The sequence below is a fragment of the Grampus griseus genome, assembly GCF_964374135.1.
Source record: "Grampus griseus genome assembly, chromosome: X".
Classification (NCBI taxonomy): Eukaryota; Metazoa; Chordata; class Mammalia; order Artiodactyla; family Delphinidae; genus Grampus; species Grampus griseus.
Window position 1 is genome coordinate 105,650,467 of NC_138999.1, and position 24,019 is coordinate 105,674,485.

Sequence of the window (24,019 nt, forward strand, 5' to 3'; positions counted from 1 at the left end):
TTTAATTCTCCCTCTACTCAGTATTCTTTTACTAACATTTTGGAAATTTATATCTACGAAATGCTTACAAATTCAAAACAATTATTACACAGGATCTTAAACTCTTCTGATGAAATTACTACATAATAAATCTAGAAACCTGAAAAACTAACAAGTGACAGGAAGCTTTCTAGAGTGAAAATGTAATGAAGCAAATAATGAATTTAGTTGACAATTCAAGGAATGTGACCATTCTGGAAGTGACAAACTTGATATAATTATCTTAAGAAACTTATGACAAAACTGATCCAATAATCAAAATTATTTCATCAACAACTGCTTCCCTTTCCCATTCTGCATGGCCCAGTTTCTTTTTGTCCCACGGAAAAGAGAGACCCATCAGTTTTAAACTTTGGCTATACTCTGTTCTACTTTGAAGCTTTATTTGAAGCACAAATAAAGTTCTACCACCACCTGCCCTTACTTCTAACCCTACTATTTCAGGCAAGCCCTCCTACTTGCCAAAGCCAACCCTTCCTTTCCATATTTTTTATCCCATTCCCTTCTGCTTCCTCTCCCCCAACACCAAAAGAAATAAATAAAAGGAATATTCTCTTGATTATGTCCTCCTCTCAAGCAACCATGGTGCTTGGCATATGGAACACAATCAATGAACATTTGTGGCATGAATTACTGGATGCCCTATAGAAAATTCATGTTTTAAACAGTAATCAAAACTTGTGAAATTCCCAAGCAATAAATTAATACATTCCATTCTCAACTTAAAAAGTTCAATCAATATCAAAATCATATTATTCAAGGCTGGTGAAATAGCTGAGCTTACAAATATAACAAAAATCCGAGTACATTAAAAATTCTGCACATATTCTTCTGTGATAAACATTTGTATTAATTTACTTATTCATTAATTCATATTAATGTCTTCTGTGACAGGCAAAGTGCTAAGCACCAGGAATACAAGGATGAGTAACAGCACCTGCTCTCAAGCTCAGTCCAGCTGGGGAGGTAGATTTAAAACCACTTTTAAAATTTTTATATTCTTAAACAAATAGAGCAACTTATAGAACAGTACTTATTATATGCTATCAATAGTATAAAAAGGGAGGGAATAATATATTTGTATTCACTTGCATATACATAAAAATAGCCGGAATGATAAATAAGAAACTAAACAGTGACCACTTTTTTTTTTCCCTTGGGAGAACTGAGTGGACAGGGTGAGAGACTTTTTACTGTCTACCTTTTCATATCTACTACAATTTAAACCGTGTGAATATATAAAATAGTCAAAAAATTAGATAACTTTAAAAAGAAAAATAATCATAGCAATATACATAAGCGGTATGATAGTAGTTATATGCATATGACATAGTGGTAGCACAAATAAAGAACAATCAATTGTGCTTGGTGGTATGTGCAAGGGAAGGCTTCACAGAGGTGACACTGGAGCCCACTGTCCAATGATGAGGTCACCAGATGGAGAGAGGAAAAAGAGGTAAGGGAAAACCTGTACAAACAAAAGAAACAAAAAATTATATGCAAAGGAAAAGGAGACCATAGCACACTCAGGGAAACATAAGTGGGCTCAGTACAGCTAGAGGTAGAATTGGCGGGAAATGAGGATGGAAATAGGGAGAGACAGATCATGAAGGTTCTCTTATATCAGCAAGCCATAAAGTCTGACATATAACCTGCAGGCAATGCTTAGTCACCAAAGGATTTTGAAGAAAGAGAATAATACAAGGCACTATAACACTCCAGATAAAAGAACTAAGTTAGTGGTGGTAGAGAGTGGAAGAGACAGATTCAATATTTAATGTATCGGGGCTTCCCTGGTGGTGCAGTGGTTGAGAATACGCCTGTCAATGCAGGGGACACGGGTTTGATCCCTGGTCCAGGAAGATCCCACATGCCTCGGAGCAACTAAGCCCGTGCGCCACAACTACTGAGCCTGTGCTCTAGAGCCCGTGAGCCACAACTACTGAGCCCGTGCACCTGGAGCCCGTGCTCCACGACGAGAGAAGCCACTGCACTGCAATGAAGAATAGCCCCTGCTCGCCGCAACTAGAGAAAGCCCGCGTGCTGCAACGAAGACCCAACACAGCCAAAATTAAATAAATTTATCAAAAAAAAATTTAATGTATCATTAAATAATCCATATAAAGCACTTAGTTCAGCGCCCACCACACATAGTAATGGCTTCAAAAATATTCGTTGTTGTTAAGCTAGAAACTCTACTTGGGGAATTTTTAAGCCTAGAACTCTTTTGGAAGGACCAGTTCTAATATCATCTCTTTCCATGCCTTCCCCAACTTCCATGGGGTGAAATATTCATTCTCCTCTCTATCATCCCATAGAACTTTATACATATTGTATAACAGCATCTATTAAACCAGACTGTGATTGTGCACACACCTGTTTCCCTGGTAGACTGTGACTTACGACAATATCACTCAGCAAAGAAAGTATCACTGGGGGCTTCCCTGGTGGCACAGTGGTTAAGAATCTGCCTGACAATGCAGGGGACATGGGTTCGAGCCCTAGTCTGGGAAGATTCCACATGCCACAGAGCAACTAAGCCTGTGTGCCACAACTGCTGACCCTGCGCTCTAGAGCCTGCGAGCCACAACTACTGAACCTCGCATGCCTAGAGCCTGTGCTCCACAACAAGAGAAGCCACCACAATGAGAAGCCCGTGCACCACAACGAAGAGCAGCCCCTGCTCGCCGCAACTAGAGAAAGCCCGTGCACAGCAACGAAGACCCAACGCAGCCATAAATAAATAAATGAATAAATTTATTATTTAAAAAAAAAGTGTCACTGCATACTGTTAGTTAAACCAGTGAATGTACTACTTCTAATTAGAATAACCATACAACTGCACAAATGTAAAAGAAATGATAATGAACAGCCTTGCTGAAAACCCTTGCAATACAGCAGTGTAATTAGTATCTAAACCAATACTGATCTGAAGTATACAATTTTCATAATTAAACTTCAAACAGTTTATCAGGAAGTATCAATAGATTAACATCACTCTTTTGTTTTGTTTTGGTTTTTTTTGCGGTACGCGGGCCTCTCACTGTTGTGACCTCTCCCGTTGCGGAGCACAGGCTCCGGACGCGCAGGCTCAGCAGCCATGGCTCACGGGCCTAGCCACTCCTCGGCATGTGGGATCTTCCCGGACCAGGGCAAGAACTCGTGTCCCCTGCATCGGCAGGCGGAATCTCAACCACCGCGCCACCAGGGAAGCCCCACTCTTATGTTTTTAATGACATGAAAATAAAGCACACAAATGAAAAAACTAGAAATTTTTCAAAAGTTGACTCCCTAAGGAGATAGTTCTGCATGATTCTACTAGATCTTCCAGAAAGAAAAAATAAATCTTTATTATAACTTTCAACAGAAATTCCTAGAACTTTGACTACCTTGTACAAGCCACCGAATGTATTATGCAGACTGAGCGAAGGCTACACAGTATGCTCTCCTTTAAAAAAAAAAAACACGTCATCCTATAATATAATGCATCCTGAAGAGGATTTTTATCAGATTTTATAGCTGGGCAAACATGACAACTACAAAAACTAACATGGTAGTCAAAATGAGCTAAGAACCACAAAAATTGATAGTCACTCTATGTGTAGTATATAATTAGCTACACCATTAGCAAATACTCCTGGGCTTCCTCAAAACTGAGGCTCAGACATAAGCTGGCTGAAAGACAGTAAATCAGATCCAGATATTAAGAAGAAAAATAAATTAAAACTTACTTCATGATATATTTGGCTCTGTCTATTGTTTGAGCTTTAACTTTTACTAAAAGTGGATGACTGTTGTAAGTTTCATTCTTCCACTGGCCATACAGACGATATCTTGAAAATGATGAGATGAAGAATTAGGAAAAGTTAAACACTTAGAGGTTAGTGCACTAGAATAGTAGCTAAAAATACAAAAATATTATGTATTTACCTATGCTGATATGGAAATGTTTTAAACATTCCCCACAGTTCCTCAGACATACAAGCATTGCAGTCCATCAAAGAAAGAGATGGAAGTAATACCTGGTCAGTAATGCTAAGCAAGCAGCTAAGGATAACTTCCTACGAAAAATGGAGGAAAAATTATTTCAGTTAAGAGGTGCATATTAACCCCCCCCAACAAATTTATGTAAGCCTTGGAAAAATTGCCGTTCCTTGATTTAATAACACACCATATCTAATTCCCCACACTATCACTGTACGTTTCACAATGGTTATTTGTGTCTCTCCATCTAAGAAAGCAAATGAGGTGAGGGAAGGAAAGGGGTAGCAAGAATGAGGGACTTTTTATCCCTTCTCCTTTCTCAACATGGTAATCCTCAAAAACAGGAGGCTGTCAATCTTAAAAGATACTTTGTACGATATGCCAAAAGCTACATTCAACATGTAAAGTATAAAATAGTTATTCACATAGGTGATTAAAGCTTGTTCACAGTAAAATTTACAGTATGCTGTACCTAGACAAACATTAGACACATTGGATTTTTCTAGTCTCTTACCGTCTTCTCTTTATCTTCTTGTTTGCTTCCATCAGACTGAAACTAAAATTAAAAAAAACTATAAATAAAATGCAAAAAGGTTAAGATTATGCTGTCACAATTTCGTTTCTAATTTGAAAAAAAATTAACTTGCACGTAGTTGTGAATTATTTCGTTACTTGTTACACACATGTAGATTTTACATACAGTCAGTATTACCAATTAACATTTTAAATTCTCATCTACATTTCTAACCTCCAAATAATTTGTGACATTCATGAACTTTAAATGCCAGTTTTATAAGCCAATTCTTTTCTCAACCTCATTATCACAAACCAAAGCATCCTAAAACTGATCTGAGTATTTATTATAAAATTGTAGCCAGCACAATTTAGTTATAATTCATTTGCATTTCTCCTTCGAGATGTTCTAGTTTTCCCCCTCAGAATTGGTAAAATCTAACACTAAAGCAACGACAACAAAAATTAAACCCAAAGAAATCCAAAGCTATGTTTTAATTCACCACCACTTAAGCCCTAAGAAATAGGCCCAAAATATTAATACCATTGCTGACAAAGACCAAACCACTTCCTAACTTGGACAGACTGAATGAAAAAGCATGGGTCATTATTTTATCAGTGATTTGCAGGTGGGCTGCTGAAGTGCCATGTTTGACAATGCTGTCTATACATACAAAATGAAATTGTGAGTAACATTTGTGTGTGTATAGGCAGGTGGAGTGTTGGGGGAGTACACAAAGGCCAAAAGGACAGGTGAAGCACTGATACTCAAGGACAATCTAGATTCCTGGAATGTATTTAGCTCAATACCAAGTATGAGAAAGGGAAAAGCTAATATGCAGCTAACATACCTTATTGGTAGATAAGGATATTTTGTGCATGTATGTTTTCATGCTTGAGTAAGTTAATGGGTGTTACTACAGGGAAGTCTAACTTCTGTGCAATATTTTCACATAAGACTAATTCAGGGACGGCCATGTTACCTTGATGGGAAAACATACAGAATCACACTTTTTTAACTGGCAGGTTAAAAAGATATGGTTCCCTTTCACAGAAACGATTATTAAGTCAACATACATCCTGGTCAGCAAATAAGGAGTCAGGTTATGAAGGAGTGGCCTGGCAGAAAACAAACTATATAGTTGCTTTTATTTTGTTGGAAGGGGATGGTAATTCTGGTGGCATACTGTGTGTACACTGGGAGGCAGAAATAACGGTATGTCATAATTGGAAGAATCCAGTTTATAGGGTATTGTGTTGGGGATAAAGGCAGTTAAGCTACTCCTTTGCTAGCATACTATGATTCAAATTAACCTAATAAAGCTATAAATAGTTTCCTCCATACAAATAAAACATTTTCTTAGTTACTAAGCTGTCCTAATTCCTCTTACTAGATACTTATATTAGTTTCTAATGTCTGTTTGTCAATTCTCTAGATTTCACAAGCAGGAAAATTTGAAAGAGAGAAAGAAATATGGAAAGCACAAGGAAACTATCTAGAAGAGCAGTAAGAAAAGGTTTCTATCAAAGGCTAATTATAACCAAGACGAACAACAACAACAAAACAAGATGTACATGCATGTAAAAGTGATTTTCTTTACACATTCCACTCCCCTGATGCTTTCTTTTTCATTTAGTTTAACTTAATTTGCTTTTTAATTCAGAGCACATACAAAACTCTCCATTCCCACAATAGAATACTAAAAGTTTTATTGAATGGCCAGGCAGAAGTTGAAGAAAGAAAGGATGGGGAGGGACAAAAGACATTCATTCATTTGTTTACTATGTGCCAGGCACTGGGAATTCAAAGATGAACAGTAGAGAGTTCCTATCTTTGAGGAACTGACAAGGCTACTTGTCAGTAAGAATCTAGAAAATCAGTAAGAATCTGTCAGTAAGAATCTAGAAAAGAGAGATCTTTCAGGATCTCTTTAAGATCAAGACTACACTTACCAATGTACTGTTAGGAACTGAATTTTAAGTTTGAATAAAACTGAGCACTCACAATTATGTCTACACAGACCATCAGCTATAAATGACCCCAAGCAGGTTCCAATCTTGCCCTATAACAACAGAGCAGCTGACAGGGCTGCATAACACTACTGAGCACTGCCCTCCCCCCAAAAAAAGCAGGTTCATCAAGAAGGGGCTTTTGGAGAGTTGAGAAATAAAGGCTGGAGTAAGTCATAGATATAACTAGATAAATTACTTTTTTATTACTAATGTCCTATTTTTAGTACCTCTAACCCATGAATGTTTCAAATGCTACTTTAGAGCAGGGGTCCCCAAGCCCCAGGCCGAGGACCAGTACCGGTCCGTGGCCTGTTAGGAACTGGGTCGCACAGCAGGAGGTGAGCAGCAGGCGAGCGAGTGAAGCCTCATCTGCTGTTCCCCATCCCCCCCACCAACATCCATGGAAAAAATGAAAAGGGAAAAAAATGAAAAATATTTAAATTTGTGACTTAGACTACATCTAAGTAAATTATGGCATTATTGTCACCGTCCTTATTAACTATCATTCATTGAGTACTACATGCCATATAACAGGCTAAGAACTACGCATTTATGTCTTAAAACTACTCTAATAGAAGAATCTTTTTGTTAGGGTCTAAATAAGACCCATCAAAATAACTTAGAAATAGGAAAATATAACCTATAAGTTAAAAGTTATGGGAACCTAGCCAAAGCAGTCTTGAGGGAAAAAAATGGAGCTGGAGGAATCAGACTCCCTGACTTCAGACTATACTACAAAGCTACAGTAATCAAGACACTCTGGTACTGACAGAAAAACAGAAATATAGATCAATGGAACAGGTTAGAAAGCCCAGAGATAAACCCACGCACCTATGATCAACTAATCTATGACAAAGGAGGCAAGGATATACAATGGAGAAAAGACAGTCTCTTCAATAAGTGGTGCTGGGAAAACTGGACAGCTACATGTAAAAGAATGAAATTAGAACACTCCCTAACACCATACACAAAAATAAACTCAAAATGGATTAAAAAGACCTAAATGTAAGGCCGGACACTCTAAAACTCTTAGAGGAAAACATAGGAAGAACACTCTTTGACATAAATCACAGCAAGATCTTTTTTGATCCACCTCCTAGAGTAATGGAAATAGAAACAAAAATAAACAAATGGGACCTAATGAAACTTCAAAGCTTTTGCAAAGCAAACTACAAACAAGATGAAAAGACAATCCTCAGAAAGGCAGAAAATATCTGCAAATGAATCAACGGACAAAGGATTAATCTCTAAAATATACAAGCAGTTCATTATCAAAAAAACAAACAACCCAATCAAAAAACGGGCAGAAGACCTAAATAGACATTTCTCCAAAGAAGACATACAGATGGCCAAGAGGCACAGGAAAAGCTGCTCAACTTCACTAATTATTAGAAAAATGCATATCAAAACTACAATGAGGTATCACCTCACAGCAGTCAGAATGGCCATTATCACAAAATCTAGAAACAATAAATGCTGGAAAGAGTGTGGTGAAAAGGGAACCCTCCTGCACTGTTGGTGGGAATGTAAACTGACCACTATGGAGAACAGTATGGAGATTCCTTAAAAAACTAAAATAGAACTACCATATGACCCAGCAGTCCCACTACTGGGCATATACCCAGAGAAAACCATAATTCAAAAAGAGACATGTACCACAATGTTCATTGCAGCCCCATTTACAATAGCCAGGTCATGGAAGCAACCTAAATGTCCATCAACAGATGAATGGATAAAGAAGATGTGGCACATATATACAATGGAATATTACTCAGCTATAAAAAGAAACAAAATTGAGTTATCTCTAGTGAGGTGGATGGACCTAGAGTCTGTCATACACAGTGAAGTCAGAAAGAGAAAAACAAATACCGTATGCTAACGCATATATATGAAATCTAAAAAAAAAAAACAAAAAACCAAAATGGTACTTATGAACCCAGTGGCAGGGCAGGAATAAAGACATACACATAGAGAATGGACTTGAGGGCACAGGGGGGAGGGGAAAGCTGAGGCGAAGTGAGAGTAGCATCGACATATATACACTACCAAATGTAAGATAGATAGCTAGTGGGAAACAGCAGCACAGCACAAGGAGATCAGCTCGGTGCTTTTCGACGACCTAGAGGGTGGGATAGGGAGGGTATATGGGGATATATGTACGCATATGGCTGATTCACTTTGTTGTACAACAGAAACTAACACAGCATTGTGAAGCAATTATACTCCAATAAAGATGTATTTTTTTTAAAAAGTGGAGAGATATGTGTCCATACTACCCTTGACTAGTTCACTCATGAAACCCCAGCAACAAAAATTTCCTTTATTTGATAAAAATTCTTTGATTTGTTACTAATTTATAACAAATTTCAAAAATGAGAGGGAAAAAAACATCTATCACTACAACGTAAAGAAGCTAAAGGCATTCCTACATAAAATCAAATCTACTCTTGAGGGAAGTGAAACTGCTACTTTAAAGTGGCATCTTATATTTAAAGACAGAAATAGATTAAAGTATATTATTAACGCTTTTTAAAAAATCATCAAAAGCTAGTGTAGTGATAGCTTACATAAGTGATAACTTATTATGATCTAAAAAATTCATGACAACTATTTTTTTAACTAAAATTGAATACCTAATTATTAGTATCTAATTCATGTTTAGACATATCTCATTTGATCCATATTGCAACCCCAGGAGCTAGATAAGCCAAATATTATTACCACGAATCTCTGGCTTAGAAAAGTGACCAGCTTAAGGTCACATTACTAGCAAGTAGCTAGCAGCTCATCCTGATGAAACTAGTTCACCTAATTATCAATTTCTAATGCTTTAATTACTCTGTTTGGGGGACAGCCTTAAATGAAGAATCTGTGGGCAAGGTAGGTTCCAAAGTCAACACATAAAGTAAAAATTACATATACTCACAATTACCCTACAAAAATCCCTTATATCATCTATAAAGTATACAGACACATTACCTTTCATTTAAGTCCAACTCAAGACTCTGTTTTTCCCCTCTAATATTAGGAGAAATCACTAAGTGACCACGAGATGTGAACATGAAATAAAGTGACTGGCTTGCATTTAGGGGGCCATGTCACACGAAAACACAGTTTAAAAACTAGACTAACTGAATGTGGTGAGATACTCTCTAAGACACCTGAGAAACTGAACCAAAATGAAAGAAAAAAATTTCTCCAATTTCACCCTTGCTCCTAGACATACACACAGTATTTTGATGGAACAAGTCTGGCCACATTCACATAAACTAAGCACAGGTATGGTGTAATTCCACTGTACTTGACTGACTCCCATACCTTCATCCAAAAGGAATATTAATTTTGAGCTCTAACCCACACAACCAAGTTAGATCTTCAATTTTGAAAAGAAATAAATGGACTGAAGCAGGATCACAGGCTCTCCCTCCCCTAATAGCTAACAAAAAACAACAAACATCAAGTCAAAATTCTAAAGTAGCTGGTTCATAAACTAGAGTTTCAGGATCAATGGTATTAAAGTACATTCTCTCCCTAGGAACCCAAATTTTTATTATGAAAAATTTCAAGTTTACATAAAAGTTGAATGGATAGTATACTTATCCATAAACACCTATATATCTACCATGTAGATTCAACAATTAATATTTTGCCTTTTTTTCTTGACCAAATAAAATGCAGACATGATACTTTATCTCAAAAAAATTCAGTGTGCATCTCCTAAGAATAAGGACAGGGACTTCCCTGGTGGCGCAGTGGTTAAGAGTCTGCCTGCCAACGCAGGGGTTCGAGCCGTGGTCCAGGAAGATCCCACATGCCATGGAGCAACTAAGCCCGTGTGCCACAACTACTGAGCCTGTGCTCTAGAGCCCACGTGCCACAAGTACTGAAGCCCGTGCGCCTAGAGCCCGTGCTCCGCAACAGGAGAAGCTACCGCAATGAGAAGCCCGCATACCGCAACCAAGAGTAGCCCCTGCTCACCACAACTAGAGAAAGCCCGCGCGCAGCAGCGAAGACCCAACACAACCAAAAATAAATTAATTAAAAAAAAAAGAATAAGGACATTCTTCCACATTACCACAATTATCATAATCACAACTATTCCGAATATCATCTAGTACCCAATCTAAGGTATATATCCTGACCCTTTGACTCTAGGTTTCTCTAAGCTTTATCTGTGAATCAATTTAGTGCACTTTGGCTCTTTACCAAAGGCCAACATAAGAAATAGCCATATAAAGAGACAGTGAGATAACTGAATTAAGATGACAGAGTGAAGCATGAACACATAATTTCTCTCCCCCAATCCCTAATGCAATGAACAAAGTACGTCTTCCTATTTGTTTTTAATCTCCCAAATTCACCACCAACCAAGCAAAAAAAGAGGAAATTATGCTATTAACTTCAAGGTGATGCACACACAAACACACGTAAGATTCTGAACTACAGACAGTGTGGTATGGCGCCTGACCTTAACCCAATCCCCAGAAGTATCGAGCAAGGAAGGTAAGTCAACAAAATCCTTTAGGCAATGTGGCCTGCAAGGTAAATAAGTAGCCTGAGGAAAAACCCTTGGGAGTAGAAGCCCAGCAGGATTCTGGCTACTAAGGCTTGCTGTCTCTCAAAGGAACTGTGCTCAGATGGATGAGAGAATCAAACTCCAAGGGAGTTGGATACCCACTTGGTTGGGCATGCCTAGCATAGGATGGGTAACACGATCTCAGAAGACAAAGCAGAGGTTCCCTAAACTGGGGGCTATACTCAGCCTCACTGAGCTTATTCACTCCCCTATTCCAGACTACAGAAAAGATTGAAAAGAGAACCCAATACTCAAACTGTAGCTTGAGGGGAGAAGGACTGGTCATAAATAAGGTAGGAAGGGTGTGAGGATTCACTCACACTATATCAAAAAGAAGTTGTCCATATTAAGATGAAAAGAAATGCTGTGGCTACTATGGAAACATAAATAGCCTAAAAAAATCATATAAAAGACAAATGAACTTAGTCTGGAAGAAAGTAGAACACAGAGGACAGACAGATTCTCCAAAAGTATCTGCATATTGTCATAGAAAAAAATATTATGAACTCAGTAAGACAAGAAAAGCTTGGATATGAGATACACAGAATGAGATGAAAACAGAGACTGCAGAGATAAAATAAAACACCACTGATACAGATATAATTTAAAATAGCAAGGAATTTCAAGAATTGAAAAATTTAGACAACCAATCATTTCTTCCATTTTAGACACACTACATTTGTATAGGCAGTAGGGCATGGTGATTTTGAGCTTGGCCTCTGAAGCCAGACTGCCTGGATTGAACTCGCATATCTGTCCCATACTAGCTGTGTGACCTGGGACGAGTTACTTAACCTAGAACACAAAAGGCTTGGTAAAGAGTAAATGAGCTGATGCATGTAAGGTACTAAAATAGGGCCTGACACAGAGTAAGAGCTCAATATTAGTAATCACTATCAGAAACAACTTAATCCACTAACATCAGCTGGATGCAAAAAAGCACCAAGGAATTCATCTTTATGTGTGTAGGTGCTATCAAAAACATTTAAGTATGTCAGGTGAGCATGTTAAAGCTGTGCTTTATAATTAAAGAAAATTTTAAAGATACCAAAACGTGTGCATTCATATAGAAATATTCTATAGAGCCACCTCCCTCTTTTAAGCCTGAAATAAGGACCAAAATTGGTTAATATACTAGAACAACAGTTCTCAAAGTTTGCTCTTTGGATCAGTAGCACCTGGAAACATGTTAGAAATGCAAATTCTCGGGTCCCACCCAGACCTACTGAATCAGAAACTGAGGGTGGAGCCCAACAATCTGTATTTTAAGAAGACCCCCAGGTGATCCTGATGCATGTAAAGTTTGAGGTTCACTGTACTAGATAGTCCTATACTACATACCTCAAATTTCAGAAATACATAACCACATACACATACACACACACAATCAGAGACATAAATGATTTCAAATAACTATAGGCTGAAAAGACTATTCTGTTAAGTGATATCTAACATAAGCTATTTTTTTAATATGCATAATTTATATATACAAGCAACCTCAAGCTTATGAATGAGAGATTTGTTAAAGATTTGTTCATTGTAAATACATTATTTGGAACTAAGGTCATATTCCCCCTTTAGAAGCAATCTTAAAAACTCGTGTTAAATTCCTAGCTAGGCAACATAAGCCTTTTAAACCTATAAACACATAATGATTTGTTATAGTGAAATGTTTTTAGGGTAAAAACAATGAACCAAAATTCTAAGTCAGATCATTGGAAAGATTCACTTTTCCTACCACAACCTTAGCAATGAGAGAAGACAGATTTCTTCCCACACTGGGATCAAAATAAACTTTTTCTGCTTCCCTTCTGCCCTTCTACCTCTGCAAAAATAGAGACTAGAGTTAGGGGCAGGCACCAGACACAATTCTGATAGAACAGAGATAAATGAGGGCTGCAATGGAGATGGCAGAGTGGAAGAGTAACAGCTTTAGCACCTGTGTATCTTGATAACAATATTGTATCTGTATATGTTTATACATATGTCTGTATACGGGACTTCTACAAGTTTGATGTTCGGTCTCCTGCTTACAAGTTTATGATACTTGTAGCCAAAGAAAGAATTTCAGAACAAGAGATCTGAACATTAAGATTTTCAATGAAAAAGAATAGCATAAAAAAAAAGAATACTATTAGTGGGTAAAGGTAAGATGAAAAAGAGGCTGTTTACATTGTCTCAAAGTATCTCCCCACAGGATACACATTAACAACAAAGAGAAAAAGAATAACTACACTGGAGAAACCTGGCAGCCATCACCTTAACCAAGTGATGGATGTTAACAGCACCAGTAATGGGACAAATTGACTTCACATGCTTCCCAATACGATTCAATGGGAAAAACAAGTACTAGTTAACATGACATCCCTTTCAGACGATAAGGATCAAGATAATGAAACACTGTTATACTTCTTTTTTATATGGATATATGCTATATAATAAATATTATGTATAGTAATGAACTACTTAGCAGATTTCTTCAGCATACCTTTACACAATATAAATTTGTTAACATTAAAAAAATTTATCTACCAGCTAAGTATTTAAAGCCAAATCAAACATCTCAGGTCTCAAGTGATTAATACACAACAGTTGTTAAATTTTCTATATAGTTACTGTAGTCGAAAATTAAAATTAGGTGCAATCGCCAAACACTGGAGAAAACTGCATTTGTGCTTGTAAGGATTTCTAGATTCTTTTGCTTACGTTGCTTTACAATTGAAAAGAAATTGTGTATTCTTTTCAACTTTAAGACCTTGGTTAGGCAAAGATCTCATAGAACACAAAGAGCAAACTATAAAAGAGAAGTGCTGTTAAATTGGAATCGATCAAAATTTTAAATTTTTGCTTTTCAAAAGACAGTAAACAAAATGACAAGGCAAATCAGACTGAGAATAAAAGACAACTGAATTTAAAATGGGCAAGAGATTTGAATAGACATTTCAACAAAGATGATTACAAATGGCAAATAAGGGCATGAAAAGATGCTCAACATCACTGATCATCAGGGAAATGTAAATTAAAAGCACAAAAGATAGAACTACACACCCATTAGAGTGACTAAAATTTAAAAGACTGACAACACCAAGTGTTGATGAGGATGTAGAGCAAATGGAAGTCATATACATTGCTCCCAGGAATGCAAAATGGTACACACATGTTGGAAAAGTTTGACAAAAAGTTAAACATACACTTACCCATATGGCCCAGCAATCCCATTCCTGGGGAAACAAAAACATATGCACCCCCCCAAAAAAGACTTGTACAAGAATATCCATAGCAGCTTTATTTATAATGGCCCCCAACTAGAAACAACCCAAATGCCCATCAACTGGTGAATGGATAAACTCTGTTATATCTATATAATGAAATATTACACAGCAATAAAGAACTACTGACATGTGCAACAACTGAAATGACTCTCAAAAGCATTAAGTGGAAGAAATCAGACAAAAAGAGAGTACATTCTATACTATCCCATTTATGTGAAGTTCTAGAAAAAGCAAAACAACAGTGACAGAAAGCCTACCAGTGGTTGCCAGGAACCAGCAATGAAGGGAGGGAACTGATGGCAAAGGGGCAAGAGGGAACTTGCTGGGATGATGAAAATATCCTATATCATGATTGCGGTGGTGGACACACAACTGTATACATCTGTCAAAACTCATCAAATTGTACACTTAAAATAAGTGAGGTTTATTGTATGTAAATTATAACTTGAAGCTAATTTTAAAAAATAATAAGTCAAACATGGAAGCAACCTGTGTCCATCAACAGATGAATGGATAAAAAAGATGTGGTATGTGTATGTGTATATATCTCTATATATATCTATATAGACATATAGATATATATATGTGTGTGTATATATATATATCTATATATGTATATATAGATATATATATACACACACACACACAATGGAATATATCACTCAGCCATAAAAAAGAATGAAATAATGCCATTTGCAGCAACATGGATGGACCCAGAGATTACCATACTAAGCGAAGTAAGTCAGACAGAGAAAGACAACTATATGATATCACTTATATGTGGAATCTAAAAAGATGATACAAATGAACTTATTTACAAAACAGAAACAGACTCACAGGCATAGAAAACAAACTTATAGTTACCAAAGGGGAAGGGGGAGGAGGGATAAATTGGGAGTATGGGATTAACAGATGCACACTACCATATATAAAATAGACAAACAATAAGGATTTACTGTATAGCACAGGGAACTATATTCAATATCTTGTAATAAACTATAATGGAAAAGAATCCCAAAAAAAGAATATATATATATATATATATGTAGAGCCAAATCACTTTGCTCTACATCTGAAACTAACACAATATTGTAAATCAACTATACATCAATAAAAAAAACAATAACATAAAGTTACCCTTGGGGTAGTGATTAGAAGGGCATTTAAGGAAAACTCTGGGGTGCTAGTACTGTTCTATTTCTTGATCTAAATGGTGGATACATGGGTGTTTAGTTTGGAAAATGTCACTGAGCTGTACAATTATGGTTTGTGTGCCTTCTGTATTATGTTTTATTTCAATAAAAAGTTTACTAAAAAAAATAAAAGAATGGATCCTGAACAGTCTGAGGTTGAAGGGACTTCACACAAATAATGGCAATGATTCAAAACTGCAGCCAAGAAAACTGAGCAGAAGAAAAGCAAGAGGAAAGAATGTTGAATTAACCACTATTTATAAGGGGATTCAAAAAGCAATCACACGTCCAAAGCATATTTTCCTATCTGGAGGACTTGACTAATAATCTGGCTGGATTTAAGTTTTTATATATAAATGGTTGGGACACAACTGACTTTCCCCAAACCTTACTCAACATAACCTTTTCTTAAGTTTACTTTCTTTTTATTTCTAGAGAATATACTCAGAACAGTTTCATTCCATAATTTAGTTTTCTGCTTGGAAGAAAAAAAATCTTACTAACCTCCTTCATAAATGACTTGCCTATCCGCACCACTTTTGCGAATAAAATGGGATCGTGAGAAAGGTGAGGACCAAGGTAACAGAACATATTGAAGACGTCTCTCCTCAAATCTTCAAAGCTCTCTGCTTGTTTTGGTGCTCTCTTATTTTGCAAAGCATTAACAGGTGAGCCTTTAGCACCTTTAGGAACGCCAACTCTACAAAAAGAAGGAAAATTTATATATATATAACTATACAATACCCCATTTTAAGTTAACACAATCATATTAATCAGTAAGTAAAACTTTTCTTGCTTATATTTGCTTTCTCTATTTCAACTGTGCCTAACTTCATTATACCAAATAATTTAACTGGTAGAAAAAGACAAAAACAATACTCATTTGAAAAAAAAATCAGAGCTTAAGAGACTGTTTCAAATTAACTGCATAAGAAAAGGAAATCAGAGAAATGCAGATTCCAAGTAACATTTAACATACATCATATGAATTTGTTTTTAGTTAAATTTGGCCAATATCAGGAATCTGGATATGGGAATGGGGAACAAGGGATGGACCTCAGAGACACAAAGATGAAACAGAAAAATATGGATATAACAACACTGATTCAAGTTAATAAACATTTCTCAATCTGGCTTCCACTACCTAGACTGAATATGAGGTAGGTGGTGGTAGGGAAGGTGAGCAGCATAATGAAAGAGGGTGTGTCACACTAAAAAGGACAGCATGCCCAGAGTTCTCACCTGCTGAGCAGGTGTCCCGCTGTGGAGTCACAGGGGTCACTCTCTGAGAAGAAGCCTTCATGGTCCACAGCCCAGGTGGCTGAAGGCAGCAGCCAGCAGCTATGCACGAGTCACAAGGCTGGGGCTTTTGAGGCAGGCTCTGATCTGTGGGGCTGAAGCCAGAGCTGCTGCCAGTACTGCTCCTAAGTATCCTGCAAGTAGGCTGAGGGCTAGCGGACTGGTCGACACAGTAACTATGGGATGATGAGAGAGGCTGCACTACCAATTTCCAGAACAGCAGCCTATATGCCAGGAGAGATAAGGCAAGCAGAGAGGCAAAGTCCTCACTCAGAGCCACTCAACCCAGGATAGAGGGAAATTACACTAAGTAAAAACCTTAGGAATTCTCTGCCCCCCAAGAGAGGAGGAAAAGTCAAAAACAGAAGAATGGAGTTTTCACTCTCAACGGAGCAAACCCAACCTAGAAATCTAACATACAGTTTTTAGACAACACTGCAGCACAAATTCTGCAACACCTGGTCTACATGATAGGACACAATTCACTGATTAATACCTGCCAAACTGATATGCTCTGTGAATAGTTCTTATCTTCTGATAAAACATACTAAAATATATGCCTGGTTTGAGGAGACAAGATAAACATGCAGATTTTTTTTTTGTAGTCCAAAACTATTTCTACCTCAATTAGTAAAGCATACAGTAAACATACCTTCGGTAGAGAGGCTCAATAGTTATATGAATAAGCTTGCAAATAGCAAGGGCTATTAGTTTATGTGAAGCTGCATAGTATGGAGGCATCTGATCCATAATGTTCTGTGCATGCTGCCAATCACCGATCTTTAACAAGGCTTCCAACAAACCAAGTTTTTGGTTGTCAGGTGGCTAAAAAGGAATAATTACAGCAAAGATACTCAGAATACAGACACCAATAAATCTTTATATATATTTCATTTAAAAAATTAAGCCAAACAATACAACAATGTATGTCAACAACAGCTGCCATTCATGGGAACTGCAACACTATTTTCCTGAAAGTACAATCAAGTTTTTTAGTGATTGGAAAATAACAACAGGATCTGCTTTTTCATTTAGCAGCCAAAGCATGACAGTTTATAGACTTGGAATTAAATTAGGTCCTACTTAATGTTTTATTGTGCCACAGGGAACTAGAATTCATCCATCTTTGAGAATCCCTTTAGGACTGGAGAGACATTAATACACAGAACACAAATATAGTCAATACGTGTGTTATCTTATTTAGAATACACTCTGAAATTTATATAAGAAAAAACATTGCAGCCTCTTTTGGGAAGGTGCCAATCAGATTAAAAACAAAACCACCTTTGCAAATTTCTATTCCAAAAACCAGGTTTCACCACAATCAAAACTAAGAAATTATCCTTCCATAAGTTGATTAACCATCACAAGTTAAATTTCATAATTCTAAATCCAGAAGACAATGTTAATTTTATCAGAATAAACTATATACCTTCTCCACTTTCTCCTCTTCTTTTTCCTTTTCTTTCTCTCGCTCGTCAATTTTATCGGAAGACAGTACAACCATTGTAAGTTTTCTAACAATCTGCTTAGCTTCTACAATTTCTCGTTTGTGTTCATCCATAATGCAATTATCAGCTGGAAGAAGCTAAAAATGGTTCATTAAAATTTCATAAAACAGCTAATACTATTTGCACATCCAAAATGCAAGCACTATCTACTCTCTATTGATAAAACTAAATAAGAAGCCTGGCCTATTTACGACCATAATTTCCCTTCTAAATAGGTCTCTCTCCATTATTTTCATATAACCTGACAGGATTAAGTACCTGAATTTTGTACACCTTTTAAACTCAGGTAGCAATTCAAAGTTTCATCTCTTCTGTCTGTCAGAGGTCCTAAATTAATATAATACTACAACAGTGATGCTTACCATTGAATTTATTAGTTTACCCAAGAAGATGTGTACCTGTTCCATTAAAGGCCAAACTCCAAATTAAATAAAGTACTACATACGGATCCAATTTGGAAGAGGTAAACTACTGATTGACATAAAGGGGCAAAGTTGATTCCTCTAAATGAAAAAGCTCTTGGGACTGACATATATACACTAATATGTATAAAACAGATAATAAGAACCTGCAAAAAAGAAAAAGATTATACTTATGGGTATAGCTCTCAGAGCAGCCCTGATAATTTATACGGGTTTCCTTTATTATTGCTTGCTTCTGTTGTCATGCTTAGAAAATACACACATTTTCTTCTAGTTATATAAAAAAAAACTCTACAAACTCCATTAAATTTCCATGGGATCTAGAAATAAACTTTACATGTCTATAAAAAAATAAGTAAAAAAATAAATGAAAAATCTCAAGTCGAAAAATTATGAACAGCTTGACATCTCACTTTTCATTTTCTAGATACCTATTTGACTTAAGTCACAAACTAGTTTCTAGTTTATTACAAAAGAAAAAGTAATATGTGGATAGTTGACCCTCCATTATGAACAAAGGATAAAGTATCTCAAGTTCAGCCATCTTGTATAAATGGAAGATGGCTAATGTGGACATTTCGTAAAATAACCTAGACACATAACCAACAAACCATTACTTAGTAGCTTTTGCTAGGCACTATGGTGAGCTATAAAAGAAGCATTCCTGCCCCTAGAAATGCATAATCTATTTCAGTAGCTAAGTCTAATGCAAAGTAAACAATCAGTAAATAATAAAAGGAAACACAGTGAAATATTAAGCCACATACTATAGACTTTATCCCATTAATCAAAAAAGGGGAGTGGGAGAAAATGCATTATGGACTGGTACAAGGAGGTAAATGAGACTTTTTCTCATTCTTTATTCTCTCCACTGGCAATCAAACCCATTTTTATTGCTTTATTTATATATCTATCACATATCTACCACAGGTCCTCATCTTTTACCTAGTCTACTGCAATTGCCTCTAAAATCTCCATTTAACCCCAATGGGTTAAATCTAAGTTTTTAATTATAGTTCTCTCAATTTCTAGTCTTCTGTATTTTGAGAATATGTTATTAGGTGTATATAAAGTTACAACGATTATATCTTCCCATAAACAGAACTTTATTATTATAAAGTGACTATCTCTATTTTACCTGACAATAATAATTTCCCTAGTATATTTTTCCCACCATTTTACTTTCAACCTTTCTTTGTCCTTAGGTTTTAGACGTCTCATGTAAACAATAAACTGGTTTTTAATCCCATGTGAAAATCTCTGTCACCTTAACAGGAACACTTAGTCTGCTTATATTTAAAGTTAAACTGAAAAATATCAGTAATAAATGTATCATCATTTTTGTACTTTCCATTTGTCCTGCCAGTCTACACTTGCCTATAAACTCATACCTACGTCTTCAGATTCTCCTTTTTCTGACCAAGTTTCCATGTTTTCAGTTTGTACATCCCTTCTCTACTCTAAATCTTGAATGGCTCTCTACTATCAACAAGAAAAAAAATCCAAACTCCTTACCATGGCACTTAACAACCCTTCACAGTTTGGTCCCCAACCTAATTCTTTCTCCCTCCTCATTTCTCCTACATACTACCCGAGGCTCCAACCACTCTGAGCTTCCTGCTGTTCCCCTAAGGTGATAGTGAAGCCTTTTCAAACCTCCTGCCTTTATATTAGGTTAATTCTACCTACAAAGCTTCCCACCTTTTAAGCCTGGCCAACACCTACTCATCTATCAAGTTCCCAGTTCAACATCAGTAGTTTGGAAAAGCCTTCCAGAATCCCCCCAAGACAGAGATGGTCACTATCTATTCTGGGCCCTCACAGCACTTTGTGAATACTTCCAATAAAGTACTTATTGTATAATGCAAAACGTTTTCTCCCTTGCTAGACTATGACTGCTTCCAAGGTAGTGATCAAGTTTCATTCAACTCTGTAACCACAATATGCAATGACAGGCAAGGAAGTGATTTCAAAGGCGGTGAAGATGATGTCAGCTTTGGACAGTTCATAGATATCCTAATGCACAACTTAATAAAACAGGAATTTCTATGTTACAAACCTAGAGTTTTCAAATTGACAGGCTAAGCTGTTGCTAAACTAGAGATCATAAATCATAATCACATACACACTCCTCTAAATCCTAGATCCAGCAATAAAAGCACAATACCAGTCATTTATTATCCAGTAAAAACACAAAAGAAGCCATTTTTTTAAAGTATATGAAAAGTTCCCCATTCATACTGAATGCCTAAAATTAACATGTGGGTGAGAAGGAAGAACTATTTAGGTAATCTCATATTTCCCCTAATTTGTGTATAATACTGAAGTCTAAAACCACATTGATTAGAACTTGGCCTCGCTCTCCATGAGGTATGCCTTGACGACAATTAAGAACTTTAACTTCATAGCCAACCTTGAATTCTGTAACGGTGACAAAAGGTATTTCATTTCCATGGTTCCAATGAACTAAATTCATTTGCTTTATAAGGTAAACACAAAGCAGTAATGCAATAGGGCTTCAAAAATTAAGACTTGAGAGCCTAGAACCAATCTTGGAGTGCTATATATGGCTGCCTACTCCTCTTCCCCACCCCTGGGACGAACAACCAAATATTCTTAGCAGCCCACTGGACGGACTTACATGTACATAAAGATCATCTAAATCAATAAGATTAAATTGTAGAAGTACTGCTGCAACTCTGTACAAAGATGAAGGAGTCTCTCCATTTGGTTCCTTGAAAAACAAAAGAAAAGTTTCTATTTAGTGCCTAAAGTACAACTAAAATCATATCCATTTATCTACCAATAATTAAGAACAATTACATCAAATAACTCTAGGTCAACAATAAGCTTCATTGCTCTTCCTGATCATAAATAACATCCAAATTCAGGACAAAGATATTTATGTGAATATCCCTTTTCACACTAGCACATCTGATGAACACAAGGAAAGCAGTTTCAAAAATGGACACATTTTACAATACATGCTGATATTTGAATAAAATCTGAAACTTGAACAGAATGAGATTTTATACTGCATAATATCTATTTTGGGTTTCTGTTTATATGTGTGTTTTCTTAACTTGGTTTTTCAAGTACTTCTCAGTGGAGATGCAGATAGACAAGACTGACAAATCTGGAAGTACGGAACCATCTGTGTCTGCTTTATACTTTTCTTCCTATTCTTTTATTTCTTGGGGTTTATGCTAAGTATATCTGCTTGCCAGCTGATTTCCCCTTCAAAACAGGTGTCTATACTTAATACACATGAATAATTCAACATTTTAAACAAGGAATGGTCAATTCCAGGTCAGCCCTATGGACCCTACGGAGAAACAGAAGGATCTTTGAATGCTATCAAGAAAACTTTTTCCTAATTTTTAAACTGCTTGGGGTCAGATGAATAGAAGAATGATGTGAGGACAACTAGCAATTATTAAATGGCAAAATGCAAATAAAAAGCAAACAGTGACAATACACTATGTTCTGCTTCTACTCAACACTGAAAATGAGATCTTTGTAAGTAAGCGCCCCCCACAATTGTGATAGGTGTTATGTACATAATATATGAAGCTAACGAAACTAATAGATATCATATAAAAAAGGCATTGTTTCACTGTAATTTTTAAGACAGATAAGTCTTCAACTTAGCAATAGTTTGATTCTAAATGTTTTTTAAACGGTTATTTAGTATCAAAACATTTTCCCGTTAAAAACAAATGGTGGTCACACTTTTGAAGCAAACCCACAAAAGCTCACTACCTGACTTGAATGCACCAGGAATATTCTCATTTTTCCCATTATCTCTGTTTAAATAAGTCACAAGAAGCCCCTGACTCTCAGGACAAATGTCAACTCCCGTAAACTGATCTTCATATTGCTCTGCACAATCCCTGTTCTGTCCTATCCTACCTATCCATAGCCTTCTTAAAAAACTTCCATGGAATCCTCTGGAATTCATGATCCATCCTCAGCAAAACCCCATATATCCTGAACCTCTCCTCTAAATATATCCTCTAAACCCCTCCTCCCCCCTTCACCTTGACACTTGAACAAAGACTAGACTCACTAGGAACACCACTCCCACTGTAACCCAGTCAAGTGGTGGCTCTTTTCCCCAGACCCCTCACACTACTAGGCCTGGAGATGGGGTATGAATCATCTCTGCTTTTTATAGTTGTTTTCAGACTATTCTCCCTCCATGCTCCCTAAAGCTCAGCCAGCTCTGAATTTCCTATCACTCACTATCCCTCACTATTGCTGTGATCTAGTTTCATCTGTGATCTAGTTTCATTCTGCTGTGGTCAAAGAAGATATTTTGTATGATTTCAATGTTACAAATGTATTGAGACTTGTTTTGTGGTCTAATATAAGGTCTATCCTGGAGGATGTTCCATGTGTACTCAGGAAGAATGTGTAATCTATTGTTGTTGGGTGGAGTGTTCTATATATGTCTGTTAAGTCTAACTGGTTTATAGTGTTGTTCAAGTCCTCTATTTCCTTATTGATCTTTTGTCTAGTTGTTCTATCCATTAATGAGAGTAAGGTATGGAAATATCCAACAGTTATTGTAGAACTGTCTATTTCTCCTTTCAATTCTGTTAATCTTTGCTTCATATATTTTAAGGCTCTGTTTGGTGCATATACATTTATTAACTGTTGTGTGTTACGTTCTTGATAGGTTGACCCTTTTATCAATACATAATGCCTTTTGTTATCTATTATAAAAAATTTTGTCTTAAAGTCTATATAGCCACCCCAGCTCTCTCCTGGATACTATTTGCACGGGGTATCTATTTCCATACTTTCGCTTTCAACATATTTATATCTTTGGATCTTAAAGTAAGTTTCTTATAGATAACATATAGTTGAATCATGCTTTTTTTTTCCCTCTCATTTTATTACAATGAATTTCAACAGTACAGAAAAGTCACGTGACCTTGGTGGGTCTGGATCATGCTTTTTTATACATTCTGCCAAACTCTGCTTTTTAATTATAAAGTGTAACCCATTTACATTTAAATAATTAGTGACAAAGAAGGACTTCCACCATTTTGTTATTTGTTTTCTATATGTCTTATATTATTTTTTGTTTCTCATTTCCTCCATTACTGTCTTTTTTTGTAGTGTGCCATTTTGATTCCCTTCTCCTTTCCTCTTCTATTTATTTTTTAAAGTATTTTCTTAGTGGTTGGTT

The 24,019-nt window shown here is 36.3% G+C and overlaps 1 protein-coding gene across 10 annotated transcripts in view; it reads right to left on the reverse strand.

Annotated features, from left to right (window-relative positions):
* THOC2 (THO complex subunit 2) overlaps window positions 1–24,019 on the reverse strand; it is a gene marked incomplete at its 3' end in the record, with an annotated part of 103,221 nt that overhangs the window by 36,450 nt on the left and 42,752 nt on the right. For all 10 annotated transcript variants that reach the window (XM_082681220.1, XM_082681228.1, XM_082681226.1 and 7 more), the window contains exons 9-15: window positions 21,464–21,556; window positions 18,322–18,477; window positions 17,542–17,714; window positions 16,095–16,290; window positions 4,538–4,579; window positions 3,970–4,100; window positions 3,771–3,872 (exon numbers count right to left, since the gene is read on the reverse strand). In XM_082681220.1, the coding sequence (XP_082537346.1) occupies window positions 3,771–3,872; window positions 3,970–4,100; window positions 4,538–4,579; window positions 16,095–16,290; window positions 17,542–17,714; window positions 18,322–18,477; window positions 21,464–21,556 (893 nt within the window). The remainder of the gene's footprint in view (window positions 1–3,770; window positions 3,873–3,969; window positions 4,101–4,537; window positions 4,580–16,094; window positions 16,291–17,541; window positions 17,715–18,321; window positions 18,478–21,463; window positions 21,557–24,019) is intronic.